Consider the following 20,297-nt stretch of genomic DNA (forward strand, 5'->3'; position numbering starts at 1 on the left):
GTGTGCCAGCCCAGGATCTCCATTGGCCAGCTTTAGGTCATGGGTGGTGGATAAGATGCCAGTTAGATCTATTGTGCCTGGAGCTTGTCCAGCATCAGGCTCATGCATCATCAAGCTGAGATTAGAAGGGTGCCTGATCTGTATGCTTGTTAAAAGTTAAGGCAATTAGCAGAAGTTCTCCAGGACTCTGGAGAGTGTCTGAGACATCTGTGTTTCTAATCACAGATCTGAAATAGCTCGTATTTAAAGAGTATGTTGCAAAAGGCAGAGAACACTGTGGTTTTCCTCTTCCTGCACAGAAGCAAGTGATAGCTGTGAAAGTGGATAGCTGACAGGGTTTCTGTAATACTGATTACTTTAAAGCTGTTGAAGTGTTGAGTAGTTAATGATGTTAGGGCCCTGAGACCCATGAAGAGGCAAATTTGTTAATCATTTAAAATCTAAATAAACAAGTTGTCATAGCACATGCAGTATTTCCATTCTATTCTTTATAAATTGCCTTTTCCTCCAGAACTTCCCTTTGCTCAGTGCTGCAGACAGAAAGCATCTCACTGATTTGGTTTGATGATTTTTAAGAAATCAATACAAATCAGTCCATACTTGGTCAGCTCACGAGTAATCCTAGAAACAAGGTTGTAGCATGGAAACAATACTTCTGTACTCCTGCCTCCCTGTGCTATGCTACTCTCAATTACAGAGCTCTCTGGCCATCATGTGTGGAGAGGCAGTCTGGAAACAAGAGCACATGGTGTTTTTTATGCGGAGGAAGCAAGTGAAGTGTGTTGTATGCTATGTATTAGCTATGTAACCTGCTCATCTGATTCCTGAAGACCCAGCTGTGTGTAAGAGTGAAATCCGTTTATCTTCCGCTGCTGTGCTCTGAAGCTTGGCAGAGCTGTGGAAAAAATATGTAAATGGCAGACTATGATGGTCAACATTTTCTTTACACATAGCACCATCAGTGTATAGCTCTTTGTCCAGGAAACAGTTTTCTCTGACAGACCCAAACAGAAGCTCAGAAAGACATGTCTCAAAGCAGAACATAAATAAGCACTCATGCTTAAATAGGAGGTGTTACGTCGATAAACTTAATAGGAACCAGGCAACCAAATCCTCAAAATGCCTAAAAAGTTCAACCTTGAAATGCAGTGGTTTTGAAAAGGATATTCTAGCAGAGAACACCCCCTTTTAAAAGTAAGGAAGCATAGTGGCGGCTTGTCCCAGTGGAATAGATGACCTTCCCTCTCTGTAGGTAAGCTAGGAGGGAGCAAGAGCTGTACAGACTCTAAACTGCTTGCCTGTGAGTGGCCAAGGCTGTGTTTAGAAGGGTATGTTCATGCCATACAGAAGTATACCTGGTGATCTGGCTTAGGAAGCAAGGAGCCTTTTGCAGTGACAAGCCTGGGGACAGCTGTGTGTGTCCTAGGGAAGAGGAGCGTGGGGAAAGTCCCTCCAGAGCACAGAAAGATGTCCTCTAAAGAGAAGTGAAGAAGAGGCAAGGCACTACCTGGGGTAGCATGAAAGGAAGGATGAGTTAGTTTCAGATGCTTTTTCTAGGAGTCCTGAATTAAAACACAAGGTTGTTGATAAGCCTTAATTCTGCTTTGCGTGTTTTTCACTCTCCTGAGGAACAAAAGAAGTTACTAAGTATTGAGAAGTAGTCAAGTTTTATCCTTAACAGGAATGAGAATGATAGAGCTGGAAAAAGCAAGGAGTAAAGGAAGGATTGTAGCTATTCACAGAGTAAAAGGTGAGGGTGCTGGTTTGTGAGGGCCTTGTCCAGAGTGCTACCACCATAATGTAAAGCTGTAGTCCTGATCTTGCAAACATTTATGTGCAGACTGAACAAAAGTTCTTGCAGAACTGGAGCGCATGATTATGTTATTAGGATCACCATTCATCATTTGCAAGGATGAGTATTTCTCAAACCAGATGCAATCCTGCTATCACTGAACTTGGTGGAGAACTTTGCACATGTTTTGCTGATGCGAGATAGATGATTAAGTAAAGTATATAATGCACAAACACACACATTTTCCTGCAGAAATTGGGTAGCAGATTGCATTTCTGGAGTGTGTTCTAGCTTTTTGCTGCCCCTCCCCTCCAGCTGTTAATTATTGTTCTGGTTTTGATCTTAAGGGAGGAATTATTTATCTTTTGCTATTTGTGTTTCAGTGAAACATTAAGAGTCTCTTAATAATTGCCTGTGCTAATTATCTCAACAGTAGCTGCATTCCTGCTCGTCTAGTGGAGCGATGAAGAGAGAATATGGAGCAGGAATAATGAAATCACTTTGTTGTCTCCTTTATATGCATTCTGCAGAGAAGTAGAATAAAAGCATGGTAGATCCTGACCCTGCTCTGCACAAAAAGCAGTGCTCAAGACCTGCCTGTAGGAGGGCAGATGTTTTGAAATGCTTCTATGGAGAAGTTCAGGGTGTTTTGCTGTATGCTGTTAATTCAGTGTTTACACAGCTGTCACTCTCTCCTGTGTACATTGACACAAAGCAAAGACACGCTGCTTTGAATGGCATATTTTAGCCCAAAGTTTTGAATATTTTAAAAGCATTTGTGCATAGCAAACCACAGTGGTTTAATGAGTGACAAGCATTCCTCATCTGTAATGAGTGCTTACAGGCATTTGCTATGATACCAGTTATTTACAGAAGGAAAATTAGAAATGTTACCCAGCATGTAACTGATACAATTAAACTGAATGAAATATAAGGTAGGAGTGTGCAATAAATAAGAAAATGATTTATTGAAAAAAAAACAAACCTCATAATGCTACTAACACTAATATGAAAGATTTTGCAATGGCAGAGTTCATAGATATGACTTTTCTATAGTGCTGTTTTCCACAAAACGTAAGTTCTTTTTGTTAAATAAGATGACTGAAACAAAGCACAGTTATGGAAACACATGACTGATGAAGACAAGGCAGTATGAGTTACTCTGATGTAAAAGGCTGTCTCATATCTCTAATGCTGACCTTTTCCCAGTGAAATACATTTACAGAGTTACACATTACTTGTTAATAATTTCAACTATTCGGGTCTTTGAGTTCACAACTATTAGCTTGAATATGTATTTTAAAATAACTGTGACCATTTTCTGAGAGACAAACGAGTCTGATCATTTTTCATATGTAGACATAACTAGGACAAATGTCTGTCCTTGGCATTCAGATGCTTTCCTGCCATTAATCTTCACATCCCCCTCTGGGGTAGGTGGAGGTTATTATGTATGTATTTTATTCCTGGGGTAATTTAAACAGAATCAGAGCAGTTTGCCCAAAATTTAATCCTGGTCTGACTGAAGTTAGTAGGTGGTAAATGCATCACTTTGCTGGAGGCATAATTTCCCATATAGTAAAGATGTAAGCCAGTAATGAGGAGTTCCTGTCTGTGCATCTGACAGCCAAATCACTTGGCTGTGGCCTGTTTGCTGACTCTTTCTGTATGTGTAGGCTAAGCTGGAGCTTCACATAAACTTGTGTGAGATGGACTCATGCTTTAAATGAGGCCAAGATGGTATTCTATCTTCGTCTGCAATTTTTTATCTTTTAAAAAGGTCCTCACAGCAGTTCTCTAACTTGTAAAAACTATACATACCTTTTATTTTCACTCATTGGAAAGGTTCATCTGGTACTTGTGACCTTAGTATAGGAAAGTGTGCTAATGCTAATTATGTATAAAGGCATTTATAAAAGTACCTAAAAGGTTACCATACTCAGAGGAATAATCAGGGCACTGTCTGCAAAGTAAAAAAAATTAAAAATAACTAGTTGAACAATGCAATGTAGAAATGAATAGGCTGTACAAAACCCCACATAATGTCAAGGTTGTCCGCCTATTTCTAACACGCTTTGTATAAGGAAAGGGGATATTGATATATTGGCTCTAATTTCAGATGCCCTAATAAAACAATGTCTTGCTACATATGCTTAAGGATTACTCCTGTCTCTGTAAAGTATCTAAAGTAGCTTTTGCTCTTTCTGATGCTGAATATTTTAATACAGGGGCTAAACAACTCCAGCCTGTTAGAGGGCTAAGAGCAAAGAAGTAGTGTGTAGATAATTGTATCATTTGCAGAATGAATTTCTGGCTCTTGAGAACTTCTTGATACAGACACCCTGTCACTCTCATCACATTGCTTTCCTGTTGTCATTGCAAGCATTTGTTGAGCTGTGCATATGTACTGTGTTAAATCAGCCTTTTAAAATTGGATCTGTTCCAGTCAGTTCCACAGCCCCGGGAAATGCATGTTGTGGATCATGGGTAGTGTCAACAGAGTGCTGTTGAGCAGTCACCTAAGGGAGAGGACATGGAAGGAAGGTGAGACTCTCTACCTCTCATTGCAAATGACTATTCCTATTACTTACCTGTTCATAGATTAGATTCACCCTTGTGCCAGGGCAATATTCTAGCTGATTACAGTGCTTTGAATTCAAGATGAAGGTCCAGCTGATCATAATCTTTTTCAATAGTTTTAGAAAGCCTGTCAACCTACCATGTTGTAGTGGGCACACAGCAAAGTGGTTAGAGCTGGGAAGGACTTGGGTTTCAAGGCTTCATATCTTTGCTGCTCAGAATTAGGATGGGTAAACAATCTTGGAAATGTCTGTCTTGCGGCAAGCCAAAGAATAAAATCAGTTTGAGTCAACTGAAATGATTTATTTTTATTTCAGGTTGGGTTTGTTTTTTTTTTCTCCCCATTCTTCATTGGGATTTCAAAATCACTCCAGTTCTGGAAATAAGTTTGTGTTATTTTCAGTCTGGAAGTGGTCCATTTATTTCTTTTGACCTTAAGCAAAAAGTGCCTCTCCACAAATACATTTGAGTTGGGAATTTCCTTTTAAACCAGGCCTTTTTCCAACAGAGTTTTAGCTTTCATGGATCAGCATTTTCCATGAGTATCATCAAATAGTTCCTGACCAGCTCTCTTGAATGTCTGATACGAGCCAGATAAAAGAAATGGAATTGAACATACTTTCCAAATGAGATCTCATTTTACGTGCAGTCACTATGCTTTTACATATATAGTGATTTCAAAGTTTCTTTTAACTTCATTATTGTCTATTCTTTATTTCATGTTTTTAGGTCTTCATGAGCAAATAATGTTTTTTTATGTTAAAAGGGAAGCTCTACAAAATTGGAGAATCCTAGATAATGTTTGACTCAGGTTTTCCATTTAGATTGCTGTGGCTTTTTTGAACCGTTTTCTATTATATTTTGGTATTGCTTTGTGTTTCACTGACTGTTCAATATATTTCCCACAGAGACTAGTTCTGTGTGTTTCCTGTAGTGAAGACTATTCAAATGGACTATAATCCTGTAATAGTTTATAGCAAAATCAATTTGATATGCCTTGGAAAACATTTGCTTGTACTACAGTCAGAGTAAATGTGTATGCAGAGCTGAGAATTTATACTTGTAATGAATTTTTTGAAGTTGGAAATACATGTGCTTGTGTAATTGAGGGTCCTCTTTTGTTCTACTGAATTTTTCCTTTTTCCACCTCTTTTTAAAGAGAATTTTATTTTATCACCTTAGTTAGCTAGGAAGGTTTTAGGATTTAAATGTGCATTTCAGAAGAAGATATGTTCAGCTGTTTTGTGTGTGAATTTATCTCCAAATGCTCTGAGTGCCTCCTTGAAAGTAATTAGATGAATTATTGCTGTGTAGCTCTGTGTACAGTACCTGCCTGGTAGCACATCTTTAAGTTAATATTTAAGAACTACTGCAGCACCCTCAAGTGGTGATGCTGATCTGTATTTACAAGGTTTTCTTTCAAATGTTTATTTCTAGGGTTATGAATCATTTTAATGTTTTGGGCTGACCTGCTCAGATATTGTCAGACCTTGCAGTCCTTACACAAGTAAAGCTTCCACTGAATACAGTTAATCACATGGAAATCTGAACAACAGACTCAGGAAAGTTTTCCTTGGATTGTCAAATGATTTTATGGAGGGCATAAAGCATTCTCTGTGCCCGCAGTAACTCTGACTTTTCTGTCTGTTGGGCTAGAATAAACAACTTGAGAACCCTACAGAAAGGGAAACCTGCATGTTAGGGTTTTTGTCAGGACTGCAGTTGCAAATGTAGGACTGTGGCGTAAGAAACACAATTGCTTGAACTCACTACACATCAGTGACATCTTTGATAATGACTTAGGAATAATTCTGTTTCTCAGGGATGTTTTACCTTCTCAATGGTGTAGTTTTCTGACTTCAGCTTTTTTTTCCCCTCTTAGCTGCCTATTTTAAGCAAGCAGCTGTGTACCAGACCAGATGAATAGCCCTGGTTTGAGTCCCGTTGCTTCCAAAATTAGCAAGTGGTATCTCTCCTGATGCTCCACCTCCTTCTAATTCTGGTGAGCTTTCCCCATACTTGACATAAAGAGAGTCATTACCCTGTAGAATAAATGGCCATAGGATGAAGCCTGTGCACTCTTCTGCCCCCAGTATAGACCTGCATGAGCAGATCACTTAGCTTCGCTGGTCTCATCTGTAAAAGACAAGGAGTTTTATTTCAGAAGTTTACTGTAAGTCATAATGGATGCTGTCTCTACTTTAAGGGCCTTAAGTAAAAACAGATATCAAAATGCTTACTCTCTTGTCACTTATAATAGCCTATGCTGGGCAGAGAGCAGAGACTGGAAGGAGTGGAAGTGCTCCCTTGCCACTAGCACTGCTTTGTGCTGTGGAAGTGCTCCCTTGCCACTAGCACTGCTTTGTGCTGTGTGTGCTAATGCTGCAGGTTAGCAGAACAGCACAACTGCTTGTTTACCACTGCCATTTCTACCAGGTCTGCATGTTTTCTGTGTCAAACTCAGAAAACAGGCTTGACAAGCACTATAAACAAACAATTTTATTTCTGAAGGGTAGAAGGTGATCCAGACTCTTACTTATAACGTTGTACTCTTCGCAGTTATCTTCAGATTATTATTATGAATTAATTTATAATTAAGAAAATTTGATTTTATTTTCCCCCTCTCTCCCAGTTATTTGGCATAGGAAATAGAAATCACTACTACGTGGGCCTTTGTCCTCACATAATTCTTTTTCTCTTCTTTCCATAAAAGACTCATCTGATTTAAAGTGTGCCATTTAGGTTGTCATGTATATAACAGACTGCATTGTGTTCACAAGAGAAGCATGTCAGTAGAGGGCAGGATCCAACAGCAGTGATTCCAAATGGATCTGATAAAGAAATGACAACTATTTTCTAATAAGAACTAGATAATTGACAAAAAATTATGTGATGGAGCATATTTAATATGTCTGTTCTCTCACCTTAAAGGCCTGCTGTCAGCTTAGAAATCACACTATGAACGTATCAGTATCTTTTTAATTTTATTTTTTCTATAGAAAGGCACTACTGGTAACACAAAGGAGAGAGAGAGAGAGATTACTTTGTAAACTTGCCTTAGGCTACTCCTAAAATAAGCAGAAAGGTACAATTCATACCTTTCCCACCATGGCTGCAGTACTAAGCTGGGATATGCCAGCAGCCCACACTGCAGCTGACCCACAAACCTACTTCAGAACATTTTGGGGCACATGTGGGGCTTGTGAGGTGGCAGGATGTGCAGCTTCTGCCTTCTTTTAAACTAGGTGGCCTGGCTAGAGAATTGCCTATGGTGAAGAGGGGAGCTCAAGTTTATCATGAGAATCCCAGCCAAGAGTCAGTGTCGAGCGCAGGGAGCCCCTCAGCCCTGGATCATAAACTGAACACATAGGTATGTCACAGATTAAGCAGTGCTTCTCTAGAAATCACTGGAAAAAGCAGGCCAAAGATTAAATCATTGCCAGTGTATTTAGAAATAGGCCTTGGTGAGTGTTCTGATATTAACACTATTTAAGATGTAAGAGACTAGCAAATTCCAAAGGGCTCCTTGTCCCTCAGCCCCTTGCAAGTGTTTTCTTTCATTTTTTATAGAATCATAGAATCATTTAGTTTGGGAAAGACCTTTGCTTGATAACACTTTCAGTGAAGAAATTTTTCCTAATATCCAATCTAAACCTCCCCTTGTGCAACTTGAGGCCATTTCCTCTTGTCCTGTGAAGACAACTTGGGAGAAGAGATCGACCCTCACCTCACTACAATCTCAGGTAGTTGTAGACGGCAATAAGGTCTCCCCTGAGCCTCCTTCTCTCTGGGCTAAACAACTCCATTTCCTCAGCCATTACTCATAAGACTTGTACTGTAGGCCCTTCAAAAGTTTCATTGTCCATCTTTGGACATGCTTCAGCACCTTAATGTCTTTTTTGTGGTGAGGGGCCAAAACTGAGCATGCTATTTGAGGTGCAGCCTCACCAATGCTGAGTACAGCAGGATGATTACTGTCATAGTCCTGCTGGCCGTACTATTTCTGATACAATCCAGGTTGCAATACTTTCTTTCAAATTCTTTAATACAAAGAAAGCTCAAGAAGAGGCAGATACTCCTGGCAGATGCCTGGGAAAATTCCCTGGTAATTAAATTTTTGGCAAGTCCAATGTGACATCTAAAATTCTAGCCAAAACGCAGTTTTGCCTCTCTTTGGGTGACTGTTCCATTTTCTGTTTATGTCATCTCTGTTACCCAGCAAATGTTGCCACTCTAGACAAATTGTTTCCTGCATTTGTCATAATGTGCTGCAAATGTCAGTACTGCATGAGCTTTATCTTGAAGAACCTCTATGTTTTGGTGACACAACTGGGCCATGCTAATTGGTTCTGAGGTGTTGTCCACTTCCAGAAATACTAAGCAATACCAATGCATGGATATGTTCCTTTGAATGTGGATACTCTTTTCTCAGTAAAGGATATTTCCAAGAAATTTATTATCCCCAGAATCAGTAGTGAATTCTGGTTTACTCAGTTACTGGGTAGGCAAAGACATATTTAAATTGGTGAATAATGGCTAGAATAAACAATTCCCACAGAAAAATGGTAAACTTTGCTCAGTCTCATGAAATTGAAGGTTTTAGTGTGGTTATTTATATGAAATCGTTGAAGTGGTAGTGTTGAGAAACAATTCAATGATTATCCAGAATCTTAAATTCCAGATAAATGGTGGTGCTGTTTCTGTCTGCTCATTGTTGATGGTGTTCCTGGTGGGAGGCTTCAGCTAGTGTAGCAAATAGTGTTTCATCAGAAATTTTTACTGCCTTAAGTCATGGTGGCTTCGTTTTTTCAACAATTGCTTTCAATGTTGGTGCTTTTACAAAATGCAGCTATGGCTGTGAGCTGAAGTCTTGCTGATGTCATTGTTGCAGAAACTGTGGTGGGCTCAAAGGTTAGTTCTCAGAGCCCTGTTGTGACATTTTTAGCTGCCTAGTTGCTGCTTGCCTGCTTTGTGGAGAGGAACAAGAGGATCTGAGTACTGCTGTGTGCTTGCATAACTTGGAGGGAATTAGATTATTTTTCTCTGGAAGAGCAAATCAGACTTCTTTCAGAGGTTTGAAATTATTGAGTTGCAGTCAAAATTTCACAGGATTGCCTTTGTCATAGTTGTATTCATGATCATGATGAAGCTGCTTGTATTTTCTTGCTTAGCAGAATCCTAGATTGCATTTAACTTTGCAGTGAAATTATTGAACATCTCTAAAGTTAGTTTTCACAGTTTCTTTAGTTTGGTTCACTTGGTATGCTTTTATGATTCCTTTGCAAATAAATATACATATAGATCTACCTCTAAGTCAGAAGGGACTCGAAATATGCAGGTCTTGTTTCACAAAGCTTTGGGTTTGTTTATTTTTTAAAGCTATTTAGCAAGCCAATAAGATATATATATCAGCTTAACTAGCAACTAGAAATCAAATGCCCTTAAATTTAGGTGCATACAGTAAATGCATTAAAATGCATGTGAATATCCACTGGAATTTTCCAAAGCAGCAGCTCATATTGATTACGCCATCACTGATTTGATTATGGTAATTCCAGTGTGTACTCCAGTACCTCACGTTGCTAAATACCTTTGCAAAGCTGAACTTAGTGCCTCTCTGCTTGACATACTTTAAAAGAATGTGGTAAGATTAAAAGGAAGAACATAGTTGATGAGTTAAAACAAAGCACATTGTAAGATATATTTAAAATTAAAATCTTTGGTTGGCTTGTTTGTTGATCCTAAATAACTGTGCTCATAAACCTCTGCTCAAATCAGAAAGGACATAATTTATGAATCTCCTATCAGTGTTCCATTCTTGTCCTTGTATCTCCCACTTTCAGAAAATGAGTACACTGTTTGGACAGCTATTTATAATCGTGAATATTTGCTATTACATAATGGCAGTTGATGGAAAGCACTAACAAATCTTTAAAATAGCTTCCAAGAGCCTCAGTTGTTTTAAGCTTCATGTTACTAAGGCAGGTGAAATGGACAAATGGGGTAATTTATCCTTAGAAAACTATGAGTGAATTGGTAAGCTTTTTTCCTAATCAGTTTATGAAGACAAATGGGTAGGAAAGAACATGCACCAGCACTAATAGTGAAGAAGCATAAACACCTACCAATTCAATTAGTGCCAAATACAAAATGGAATTATTTACTTTAAGGTGATTTCAGGGAACTTCAGACAGCTAATCTGTAACTGTGCTCCATAAAGTTCCTGCTTACAGCCCACTTCACTCCAGAATGTTGGAGCTCATTAAAAGCTTTTCTGTTCAGTCTGAAAACTTTTGAAGTACCTACAATGGCAGTTCTGTACTTGAAAAATGGCCCTGAGAAGACAGCTCCTCACCTGTCTGTAGTCCTGATGAGAGACAGAAACTGGACTGTATTGTCCCTGTAGCCTTCAAGATTCCCTTTTATTCCTAGAGAATACTCAAAATGCTCTCTCACAGGTGTTTTTTTTACAAACCTCCATCATTGCTCATTTCTTTGTGAAAGGCTGCAAGAGAGAAATATTTAAAAATGCTGAAGGTGTGCCAAACTGGAGGAAGAAATGTATGTCTGGCAGGGCCAGGGTGAGAGCAAAGGAGTAGAGCATATTTTGTTAGCCTAATGGTTGCTAGCCTTTTTGAGATGTCCATCTCCTTACATATGCTGTTCTCTCTGCATATTCATATTTATCTCTAGGGGTTTCCTTCAGCTGTGGGGTTCCAAAACCTAAAATTGTGTCATTACATTCCCTGGGTCTTTTATTAAATCTAGACTTAGTTCTCTTCCAAGCAATAAGCAAGCTGTGAATCTAGTGACAGTTAGTCCGAGGAGTCACAGATTTGTTTAAAGAAAATCTCTGTATTGTAAAGAAGTCTTTAAATCAAAGTATTTTGCCTTGTCTACTCTGTTGGAAATCTGTGTCATGCATTTGAAATGCTGACTGGTTAAATCCCTTCTGTTTCTCTAAGATTCTGCATGCACAAGTTCTTTTTGGCAAGAACTTCTCAAAGAATTTCTCCAAGGTATGCTGCTTCTGTGTGCTACCAGTTTTATAATGCTGAATTAGAGAGGAATCCCATCAGCTACTCCCAGCATGGGCAATTAAGGTTGTGCAGATGGGGCAGGAACCTTGTGCGTCCTTTTCACACATAATGCTGAGAATATTCTCTTGCTTCAATATTCCATCTGAAGTAGCTGACTGAAGTGCCAGTAGATACTTTGGCAAGATGGTTGCTTTCCTGATAGACCTGCTACAGCCTACTTCACCTTTCTGAAGAATTTATGTCCTTTTCTTACGGAACACCCCCTTGAGAGATAATATTAATCAGGCAAACTGATTGTTGTCCTGGCATATCTGACTCAATTATCAAATACTGGCAAGTTCCAAAGTAGAGAAGAATATGCATAGTGGAGACCAGTTCAGCAACATTAGCCGAGTCTTGCATGGCTGCCAATGGCTTTTGGCATCCTAAGAAAAATGTATTTATCTGTAACTTTAATGCTTAACTTCCTGGCTTCTCTTGAAGACATGGAACTGGGATCTCATCCTAACTGCTCTCAGATAAAGCTTCCAATGACAGAATATTAATTAAAGCAAGAAAGACAGTCTTCAGCCCAAATTCCTATTTGCGTGTATGTCAATACTAGATCCAGTGGTAGGCCAGGACCCTAATGTGGTGTAGAGCTCTACAAACACATGTGCATCTGTACCTTTTTTATTTAGGTTTTGCTGTTACCTCTTCTAGCAGCAAACTTGCACAACTGTTTTTCCTGAGTGCTCTCTTCTGAGGGTTTTGGTTTTTCCCTGCTTTTCACCACCCCAGCACCAGTTGCAAAATGTGAAAAATCATATGGGAAAGACCTCCTTGTTCATGTGGTTTATCCTCTTGCCAGTTGGCAGGATTATGCCTCACAGCACATTTTCTAGTGCCTCATACAGGCTATTTATAAATGTCCTCAGCATTAGGACTTTCACCCATTTCCTTTGGAAACAGTCCTGCTCACACTACCAAGAAGTACTTGCTGATACTCAGCTATGTGTTCATGATTTCATTTAATTAGGCCCTGGTGTGTATCAAGACTCTTGGTAGGTAAAATCACCTGTCTACTGACCACTGAGCAAATATTTATCCATCAGGTGTCAGAAGCACCCTCTGGAGCAGCTTGTCTCCCTGGCTTTGAAAATCCTCCTTCTGTGTGGCTCCAATTAACCTTGTACCACTCCAGCCTACCTCCCTACTCTCCAGGCATGTTGGTGCTTTCCATCTCTGCCAGTTTTGGTCCATTTCTTCTCTGCCTCTTTGACCTCACTTGCTTTTGTCTCCTTTCTCTCTCAACCCACCTGGTACTTCACTGTGTCCCTGCCTCTTCTGTGTGCTTTTTTCTCCTTTCTTCACTGCTCTCTCTGGATCCATCGCTTCCTCTGAAGAGCCTTTTCTTCCAGCCTACTTTGGTATTTTTTTCCCCTAAAATATTGTATCCTATAAAGCTGCCTTTGCCTGCTGTTCCCAGTACTTGATTATCCGTGCTTTCTTTTCCCCACAAAAAGCTTTCATTCAGCCAGTTCTGGGAGATTGAATTATTCTTGCAATGCCCAGAAAACTAATTTTCCCAATGTTTCTGTGATTACAGCCAGGAAAGCTAGCTTGTTTGATTTGAGGGGTTTGATTTTGTTTGGGGTTTTTGATAAGGCCTGAAAGATAATCTGTGATTCTGGAGAGAAACATGCCTATGTCCCAAGCTCACTCACTGTCCAGTGCTGTATTTCTACAGAATTTGCTCTGAAATGCTACTAGCACAAATGATGACATAAGAAAGTGAAGAGATCAGTATACTAATGCCACAGTATATAATAACCCTCAGTCTTAAGCATTCCTAGTGTCACTTACCTTAACACAGCGGTTTGCTCCCCCCAGCACGCACATTAGATCAAAAGGAACAATCAAGTGCATCCTTGGAGACTGCTGAATTCGTGCATTTGACATAGGAAAGTTAATTTCTTCTCTGGTTTGGTTTGTTTGGGTTTTTAGATGACACTAGACAGCAGATGTATAGGTGGCATAAGCCTGGGGCCATTAGAGATTGGATGGATGTTTTTATCATGGCTGACAATAGTAATAGGTGTTAGAACAGTGTAACTTTATTCCTGTAGTGCCTGGAGAGCTGCTATTATAAAAAATCAGAGGGATTATACTAATAAATACAGTCATTTAAGAACAAATATTAATTTGTAATTTTCTGGAATGATACGAAAAGATAACCAGGAAATTATAAAGTCCCTTTAAAAGCTCATTGGAAAAGGAAAATATAATATTTTCAATAACAAAAAGTGCACTTAAACTATTTAAAAAATATTGCTTGTTAAAAAACCTCACTGATCAGGTGCTTATAACTCTCACCACAGGAAAACTAGAAACATGTTTAGCTCTGTCTGCAACAAGCTCTGTATTATTTAGATGACAAGTTCAAAGTTTAAGCAAACATAAATTGCTTAGTCAGAACAGAAGAATGGAACATGAATAACAGTGCTTAAATTCCCTGACAGGCAGAAGTAACGTTTTGCAAAAAAAAAAAATCTAAATGAAATATTGTTGGATTGTTTCTTTGCCAGTATTATTCTGAGACAGCTTGTCCAAAAAAAGATATCTGTTATGTATAGTTTTAAAGGCAGTAGGGCTTGGGTTTGACCTGCTTTCGATAGTGTAACATTAATAGTGTTGAAATGTGGGGTTGCAGTTTGTTTATACAAAGTGAAAAAACAAGTGTCATTTTTTATCTGCATGCTTTAAAAATGTCAGTAAAACGTACTTTGCTGCTGCAGGGAAAATAGCTTAAGCTAACACACTTTATTCTGATTGAAATGTCACTAGTTAGGAGTAAAACCTTCTTGTAAAACTCCGGTTACTGAATTAAATATACAACTAAGAGATGCTTGAGGACACTGTTTTGAAATGCCTTGATTTTTATCTTGGGATCTGTTTGCAGGATTTAGGGAAACGATCTTTCTTACATAGGAGATGTGTGTTTAGAGACAAGATTTACATTTGTACTTCTGAAATATTTTGCCTCTTTAAACATATTTCATGATGCAAGTTGCTTTCTTCTCCTCAGATCTAGCTAGAGGCTGAAAAGGTCTTCTGTTGTGGTGGAACCCTGGTTACTGATACGGCATTTATTGCCATTTTGCTATCATGTCTCAATGGTTCCTGTTTCTTTTTTTGGCTCTATCCTCTTTTCCACGCCCCTTTGGTGTGCACACTTTATGACAGTGTCTGGTCGTATAACTGGGGCATTGCGGAGGACTAAGTCATGCACAGGTGAACAGCAAATTACCCATGGAATTGCAAACAGAGCATAGAGGACTTCCAGCACCAGGCTGTGACTCAGGGGTGCTGGCTTGTGTCCCTCCCTGCGAGGAGGACAGGCCCACCATAACACATGCTCGTGAGGGACAAGCTACATCCTGAGATAACTTGTGCACAGGCAGACTGAAGTGCTCTCCAGAGTCCCTAATGAAATCATCTGGGTCCCTCTGACTCAGAAAAATCCTCCTGCTTTCAATAAAGGAATCACAAGCAATCTGGTGCATCTTATTGCAGGGGCTTATTCAAGATATTTCTGCCTCTGGCTCAGCCCTTCTATGCAAGGTCACTCTCACTGTAGCATCACCACAGAACTGTGTCTTGTGGCTCGCAACAGGTTTAAATCACCTTCCTCCACCCATCGCAATATGATATGACAGGACTTTGCTCCTGCTGTCCCTGGTCTGTCATGGAGTAGAGAGCTGGAATCGGGAAGGCCTTTAAATAGCTGTAATTATTTATTTCAGGGCAAATGAATCACAGCCGAGAACTGCATGATCAGGATTTCTTGGTGGATGAGCCCCATTTCGCTGGTTGTTTTTCAAGTACTTTCAAGCTTTTGAAGTATTTGACATAGCAATTTTATGTCCACTTAATACAATTTTTCCATGAATTGTGTACACACATATATGCACAATAGGTGCGTGCATGACTATGTACATCTGATTATGTGAAATCTTGGTCCTTAAGAATTATAACCACAAACTGAATGTATATGGAACTGACATGGTCCTTAGTGACCCTTTGAGTTAAGAACTAAGCTATGAGGTATAATGCTTTATTTTTTCTGTACTTTCTGTGAGACTTTTTATTTTGGACTTTCGCTCTTTGGTGACTTTTTCTGCCTGTGGTTTCATCTTGCTATTTTGTGGCTTTCTTTGATTATTTCTTTGTGTCCTAGTTTTCCTTAGAATTTAAAACTGTATTATTTCCTTTGATTCTCTTGTTTCTTTATTTTATTCTTCAGTGCTAGTTGTCACCAATTCCAAATACACATGAAGTCACTTTTAATGCAGGTTAAGGTGGAATTCAGATTAGCTAACTGTCCAGATTTTTGGTAGTGTGTAGTCGATTTGTGTCCGAAACGTAATTTATGAGGGTTCCAAGTGGCTTCTGGAAAGTTACGTCTGTTATGCTGGGTGTTGCTGTAACTTAGAAGCTAGACCGTTGCTTCAGAGCATTGTGTGCTCATCTTGTTTTTTAATTAAATGTCAGGATCTCAGTTGTGAAGATCAAAATGATTCCTTCTTTCAAGTTCCTTCAGGAAGGAGGCAGGGTGTTTTTGTTTTCTCTCTTGATAAGTTTTCCCTTTTCATCCCTGACTTTGAAGACACAAATAAAAAGCAGAGAATGAAGTTATTCAGATGTAAAGGGATTTTTGATCAGGCAGTTGTTAAAATCTCAGCCCATCAAATCCACTTGCTGAAGTATAATCAAGTTTGTGAGCTCGTCAGCAGTAAGTCTGTCAGTGCGAATGTGCAAACTCTTGGTTTATGCTTCGTGTGTTGTAATCCCCATAGCTCTGTCAAATTTAGAGGTCAAAGAGGAGGATGATTTCGGGGAGGAGAGGAGGGGACAGCAACTCTCCCACTTCCCTTTAATCCTAAGCATCTGTTGCTATGGAAACCCCGGAGCTTGATGTTGGAGCAACAGGAACCGTCACCCTCCGACCCGATGCAGCCGTACTGGACCCCGCTGCCAGCTCCCCGGTGCTGCCTGAGCACATGCTCCTTTTTCCCTCCGGGAGCGTTAACGAGCGGCCGCAGCTCCCCTGGCCAAGCCGGTGTAGCCGCTGGCCCCGGGCAAGGGCCACTCCAAGGCGGCGTAAAGGGCCGAGGCGCAGCCGCTGCTCCCCGGGCGAGGTCCCGACCCCGATCCTGATTCGGCCCGGCCGCCTGCCCCCCGGCGCCGGGAGCGCGGTTGTTTATCCCCGGCCGGTGCTGCCGGTTGCCACTTCGGGCGGATTTCCACAGAGGGGCGCTGAAGCACGTTTTAATGCAGCAAAAATGAATTAATACAAAAATAGTAAGAGACACAATTTACCGGATTCTTCTAAAAAGCGACGACAACAACCACTTCCAAAAACCCGCAACACGCTGTCTTCCCACCGCCTCTCCCCGCCCGTGGGGAGGCGGGGGAAGGAGAGGGACGGAGTGGGGGGACGGGACCGGGCGCTTGCCCTCTCCGGGCAGAGCCGTGCCCGCGGCAGGCTGGGGCAGGGCAGGGCTTACCGAGAGGTTTCGCCTTCCCTCCCTTTGCTCTTTCCCCGAGGCTGAGGCGCTCAGGCACACCGGCCCCCCGGCCACCCTCCAGCTGCCGGTCCCGCCTCCCTCCTCCCCGCCTCGCCTTTCCCTTCCCCACCTCTTTTTCTCTCTCCCGGCTGGCGATCAGGTGTCTGTTGCTATTTTTTTTTTAAGTTGTCTCCCCGGGAGAAAAAAAAAATATATATATATAGAAGAAAAAGAAGGTGCCGAAAAGGAGATGATTGTAGAAGAGCCCTCCCCTCCCCTGAAGAGCAACGTGCTTTGAATGAGGCTTCCCAGCCTCTTCCACTCCGTCTCACACACTCTGTCACTCTGCCTCTCGCTTGTGCACACTGTTGGTATGCGACCTCGGAGGCGACTGCTCCGCCACCTCTGCCTGGGGAGCCGCTGACAGCCAGCGCCTGAGCCAGCCCCCCTTCTTTCTTTTTTTTCTCTCTCCCTGCTTTTGCAAACACACACGCACACCCCCAAAGCACATTTAATGCTGATCCACTCAGGCGCCATTATCGGGGGTACGTCTTCGTAGAGTGTTTTGGTTCTTATTTTTTTTTTTTCTTCCCTTTTTTTTCTTTTTCTTTTTCTTTTTTTTTTTTTTTTTTCCCTTCCCGACACTGGATGGTGCAGCATTCCCGGGCCTGTGGTGTTACGGCTCGATTGCATTTTATTATTTATTTATCAATCTATCTTCTCTCCCCCTCGTCACTCCCCCCTCCCTGCTCTCTCGACCCCCCCGCTTCCCTCTGGGTGCCGGTGCAGAGGACCGGAGAACAGGATCCCTTGCTCTCCCTTCCACTGATGTAGGACTGATCCTCACCCGCGTATAGCATGCTGTAGCCAAAAAAGAAGAGAGGAGGGGGAGAGGAGAAATAAAAGAGAGGGAGACAGGGAGAAGCTTCTCTCTTTTCCTCCCTCCCCCTCGTTTCCCGCGGATTGACTTCATGGCTTCACTGTACCAGCGGTTCAGCGGGAAGATCAACACCTCCCGCTCTTTCCCCGTTCCCCCTGAAGCGAGTCACCTCCTGGGCGCACAGAGCAGCGAGGAGGACGGCGCTGCCGGCAAGACCTCGCGTCCATTGCAACAGGAAAGCAGCCGGCCCCGCTTCCAGTACCAGTCGCGAAGTGACTGCGAGGAGGAGGATGTAAGCGCCGGTGTCCTTCGCGTTGGGTTGGGTTGTGGGTGTAGTTTCCCCGTCCCCCCGGGTGCCCGAGTGCCCCTCCAGGCTGGCAGCGATTTCTTGCTGTTTGTCCGCTCTTCCCAGCGGGTCTTTGTGCTCCAGTTTTCCCCCCGAAGTACTAGCCAGGGAGAGTACGGGACGGAGCCCGCGCTGCCCCTGCGCCTTTCCTTGTCTCCTGGTTTCTTGCGCGGCTCTCCGCTACCGCGGAGTGGGGCTGAGGGCACCGGGTCAGAGCGCTTGGAAACAGCAAGTGCGAGCTCCAGCGGTTTCCCTCCAAGCAAGGCGACAAACCCCCCGCCCCCCTTTTTATTTTTAATTGTTATTCCATGTTTTACCCTTCAACACTCCCCCGGGGCAGAAGGCTTCACCTCGTCCCTCCCTTCTCGCTTTCCCGTCAGCCTTCCCCCACCCCGGCAGCGGGGAAACTTTTTAACCCCCGAGCAGCCGTTTCGGGGCCTCTCGCTCTTTTTTCCCTCCCCGGCGCCCTCGGGGGAGCCCCCGCGGGGAAGGCGCAAACTTCGGCTACACACCTTCCGCTCCCTCGCTGCCTCGGAGAGCTGCGACTTCAGAGGGTGCATCTGCATATCGCCTTAGTAACGGGTGACTTGCCAGACTGGGACTCGCTGCTGGGCCCGATGGTGTTAAACTAGCTTGAGTCGATGGCGCTTAGTTTGTTTAGCTGGAGGGCGGAAAGAGGGGATTTGGAAAGTGCGGAGTTGAAGAAGGGCCAGTGGTCTATGGGACCAGGTGGTTCCCCATCGCGGGGTGGTATTAGGTTTGCAGAGGGATTTGAGTGTGTTTTGCCTCTCTGAAAGCACGCACAAGGGAAAGCAAATGGCTGCAGATGAGATTAGTATTTTGGGCTGTTAGGAGCAGTTCCTGCAAGGGTGGGACGCGTTAGCTTCGTGGCTGCGTTCAGCTCCGGCTCCTAGAACCCTCTCAAGAATGGCGAGAAAGCAGGGCTGCCCCACTCGGGGAGAGTTATTTTCGCAGGGAACCTTTCCCGGGCTCTTTTTTTAATTCCTCGCCCTTTCCCCCATCCTTTCGTTAATACCTTCGCGGTCCGTAGGTGCACTTTATCTAGCGGTGATGCAAATCAACCTTAACCTCCCCGAGGTGGCTGCCACGCCGGCGGCTCCCGGGGACCGGCGGTGTCTGGACCCCAGATTAACTCTTGCTTGTGACCCGCTTACTGGCAACAGTTTTGGTTCTGCCGCTCCTTGGCCCTGCAGGAGGGAACCCCTTGCCCTGCCCGGGTGCCAGCACCCACCCGTGACCGGGAAGACGGGCCTCTTCCCGGCGCCGTGCTGGCTCTAGGTGTCGCTATGCGCCAACGGAGCGCCGCCGCCGGGGCTGGGCTCGGACACGTTTCCCTCATTATTTGACTGTTTTAATTTCCCTTTCCTGTATTTGGAGACGGCAGATGTCTGGAGCCGCTTCTCTGATCACCAGAAGCGCTGAGCCCGGAAGCGAAGGACTCAGCTTAACATGTGCGAGTGATTTGTGCTGACAGGCTCCAAAATAATATTAAGAAGGTTAATACTGAACTACTTAAAAGGAGAGTTAATGATTTTTTTTCTTTTTTATTCTTTTTCCTTTTTCTTTTCTCTTGTCAGGGTTTGTGTGTAGGTAGAGAGCATTGTTGGGTGGTGCCATGTGTAGAGGGAAAGGTGCCTGCCTAGGTGAAAGCAAGTGCAAAAAATGTGGTTAGAAAAAGGGATTTTGGGTGACTTTTAAACGCACATGAACGCTTGGTGTGAATTACTTTTAAAGGGGGCAACGTGTCTAAGAAAATGGAGTGGGCTGGGTCGGGCAGTTCAAGGGTGCTCCTGTCTGACAGAGACAGGGCAGCCTGCGCTGGGGGTCTCTGGTGGAAGGTCGGAAAGGTAGGAAGGGTAAAGTCGTGGCAAAACCAGTGGAAATGGCCTTTAAAGCATGGATTGGAGGAAGAAGGGGAAGGGGTCCGGCCTGCGGGGAGCACGGAGGAGTCTGGCACGGGCCAGAGTGGGGCGGGACCGACGGAATTGTCCGCTGTGCTGAACCCGGCTGTCCCCGAGACGTGGGGAACTGTCCGCAGTGCTGAATACACACGGTGTGGCAGATGGGGCTACCCGCGGTGCTGAACCAC

At 42.8% G+C, this 20,297-nt stretch overlaps 1 protein-coding gene across 1 annotated transcript in view; it reads left to right on the forward strand.

Annotated features, from left to right (window-relative positions):
• The first annotated feature begins 17,932 nt into the window (after positions 1–17,932).
• Positions 17,933–20,297, forward strand: part of DPP6 (dipeptidyl peptidase like 6) — a 412,441-nt gene continuing 410,076 nt past the window's right edge. The window contains exon 1 of the mRNA XM_005150038.3: positions 17,933–18,133. Coding sequence (XP_005150095.2) covers positions 17,933–18,133 — 201 coding nt within the window. The remainder of the gene's footprint in view (positions 18,134–20,297) is intronic.

The sequence above is a fragment of the Melopsittacus undulatus genome, chromosome 1 (assembly GCF_012275295.1).
Source record: "Melopsittacus undulatus isolate bMelUnd1 chromosome 1, bMelUnd1.mat.Z, whole genome shotgun sequence".
NCBI lineage: Eukaryota > Metazoa > Chordata > Aves > Psittaciformes > Psittaculidae > Melopsittacus > Melopsittacus undulatus.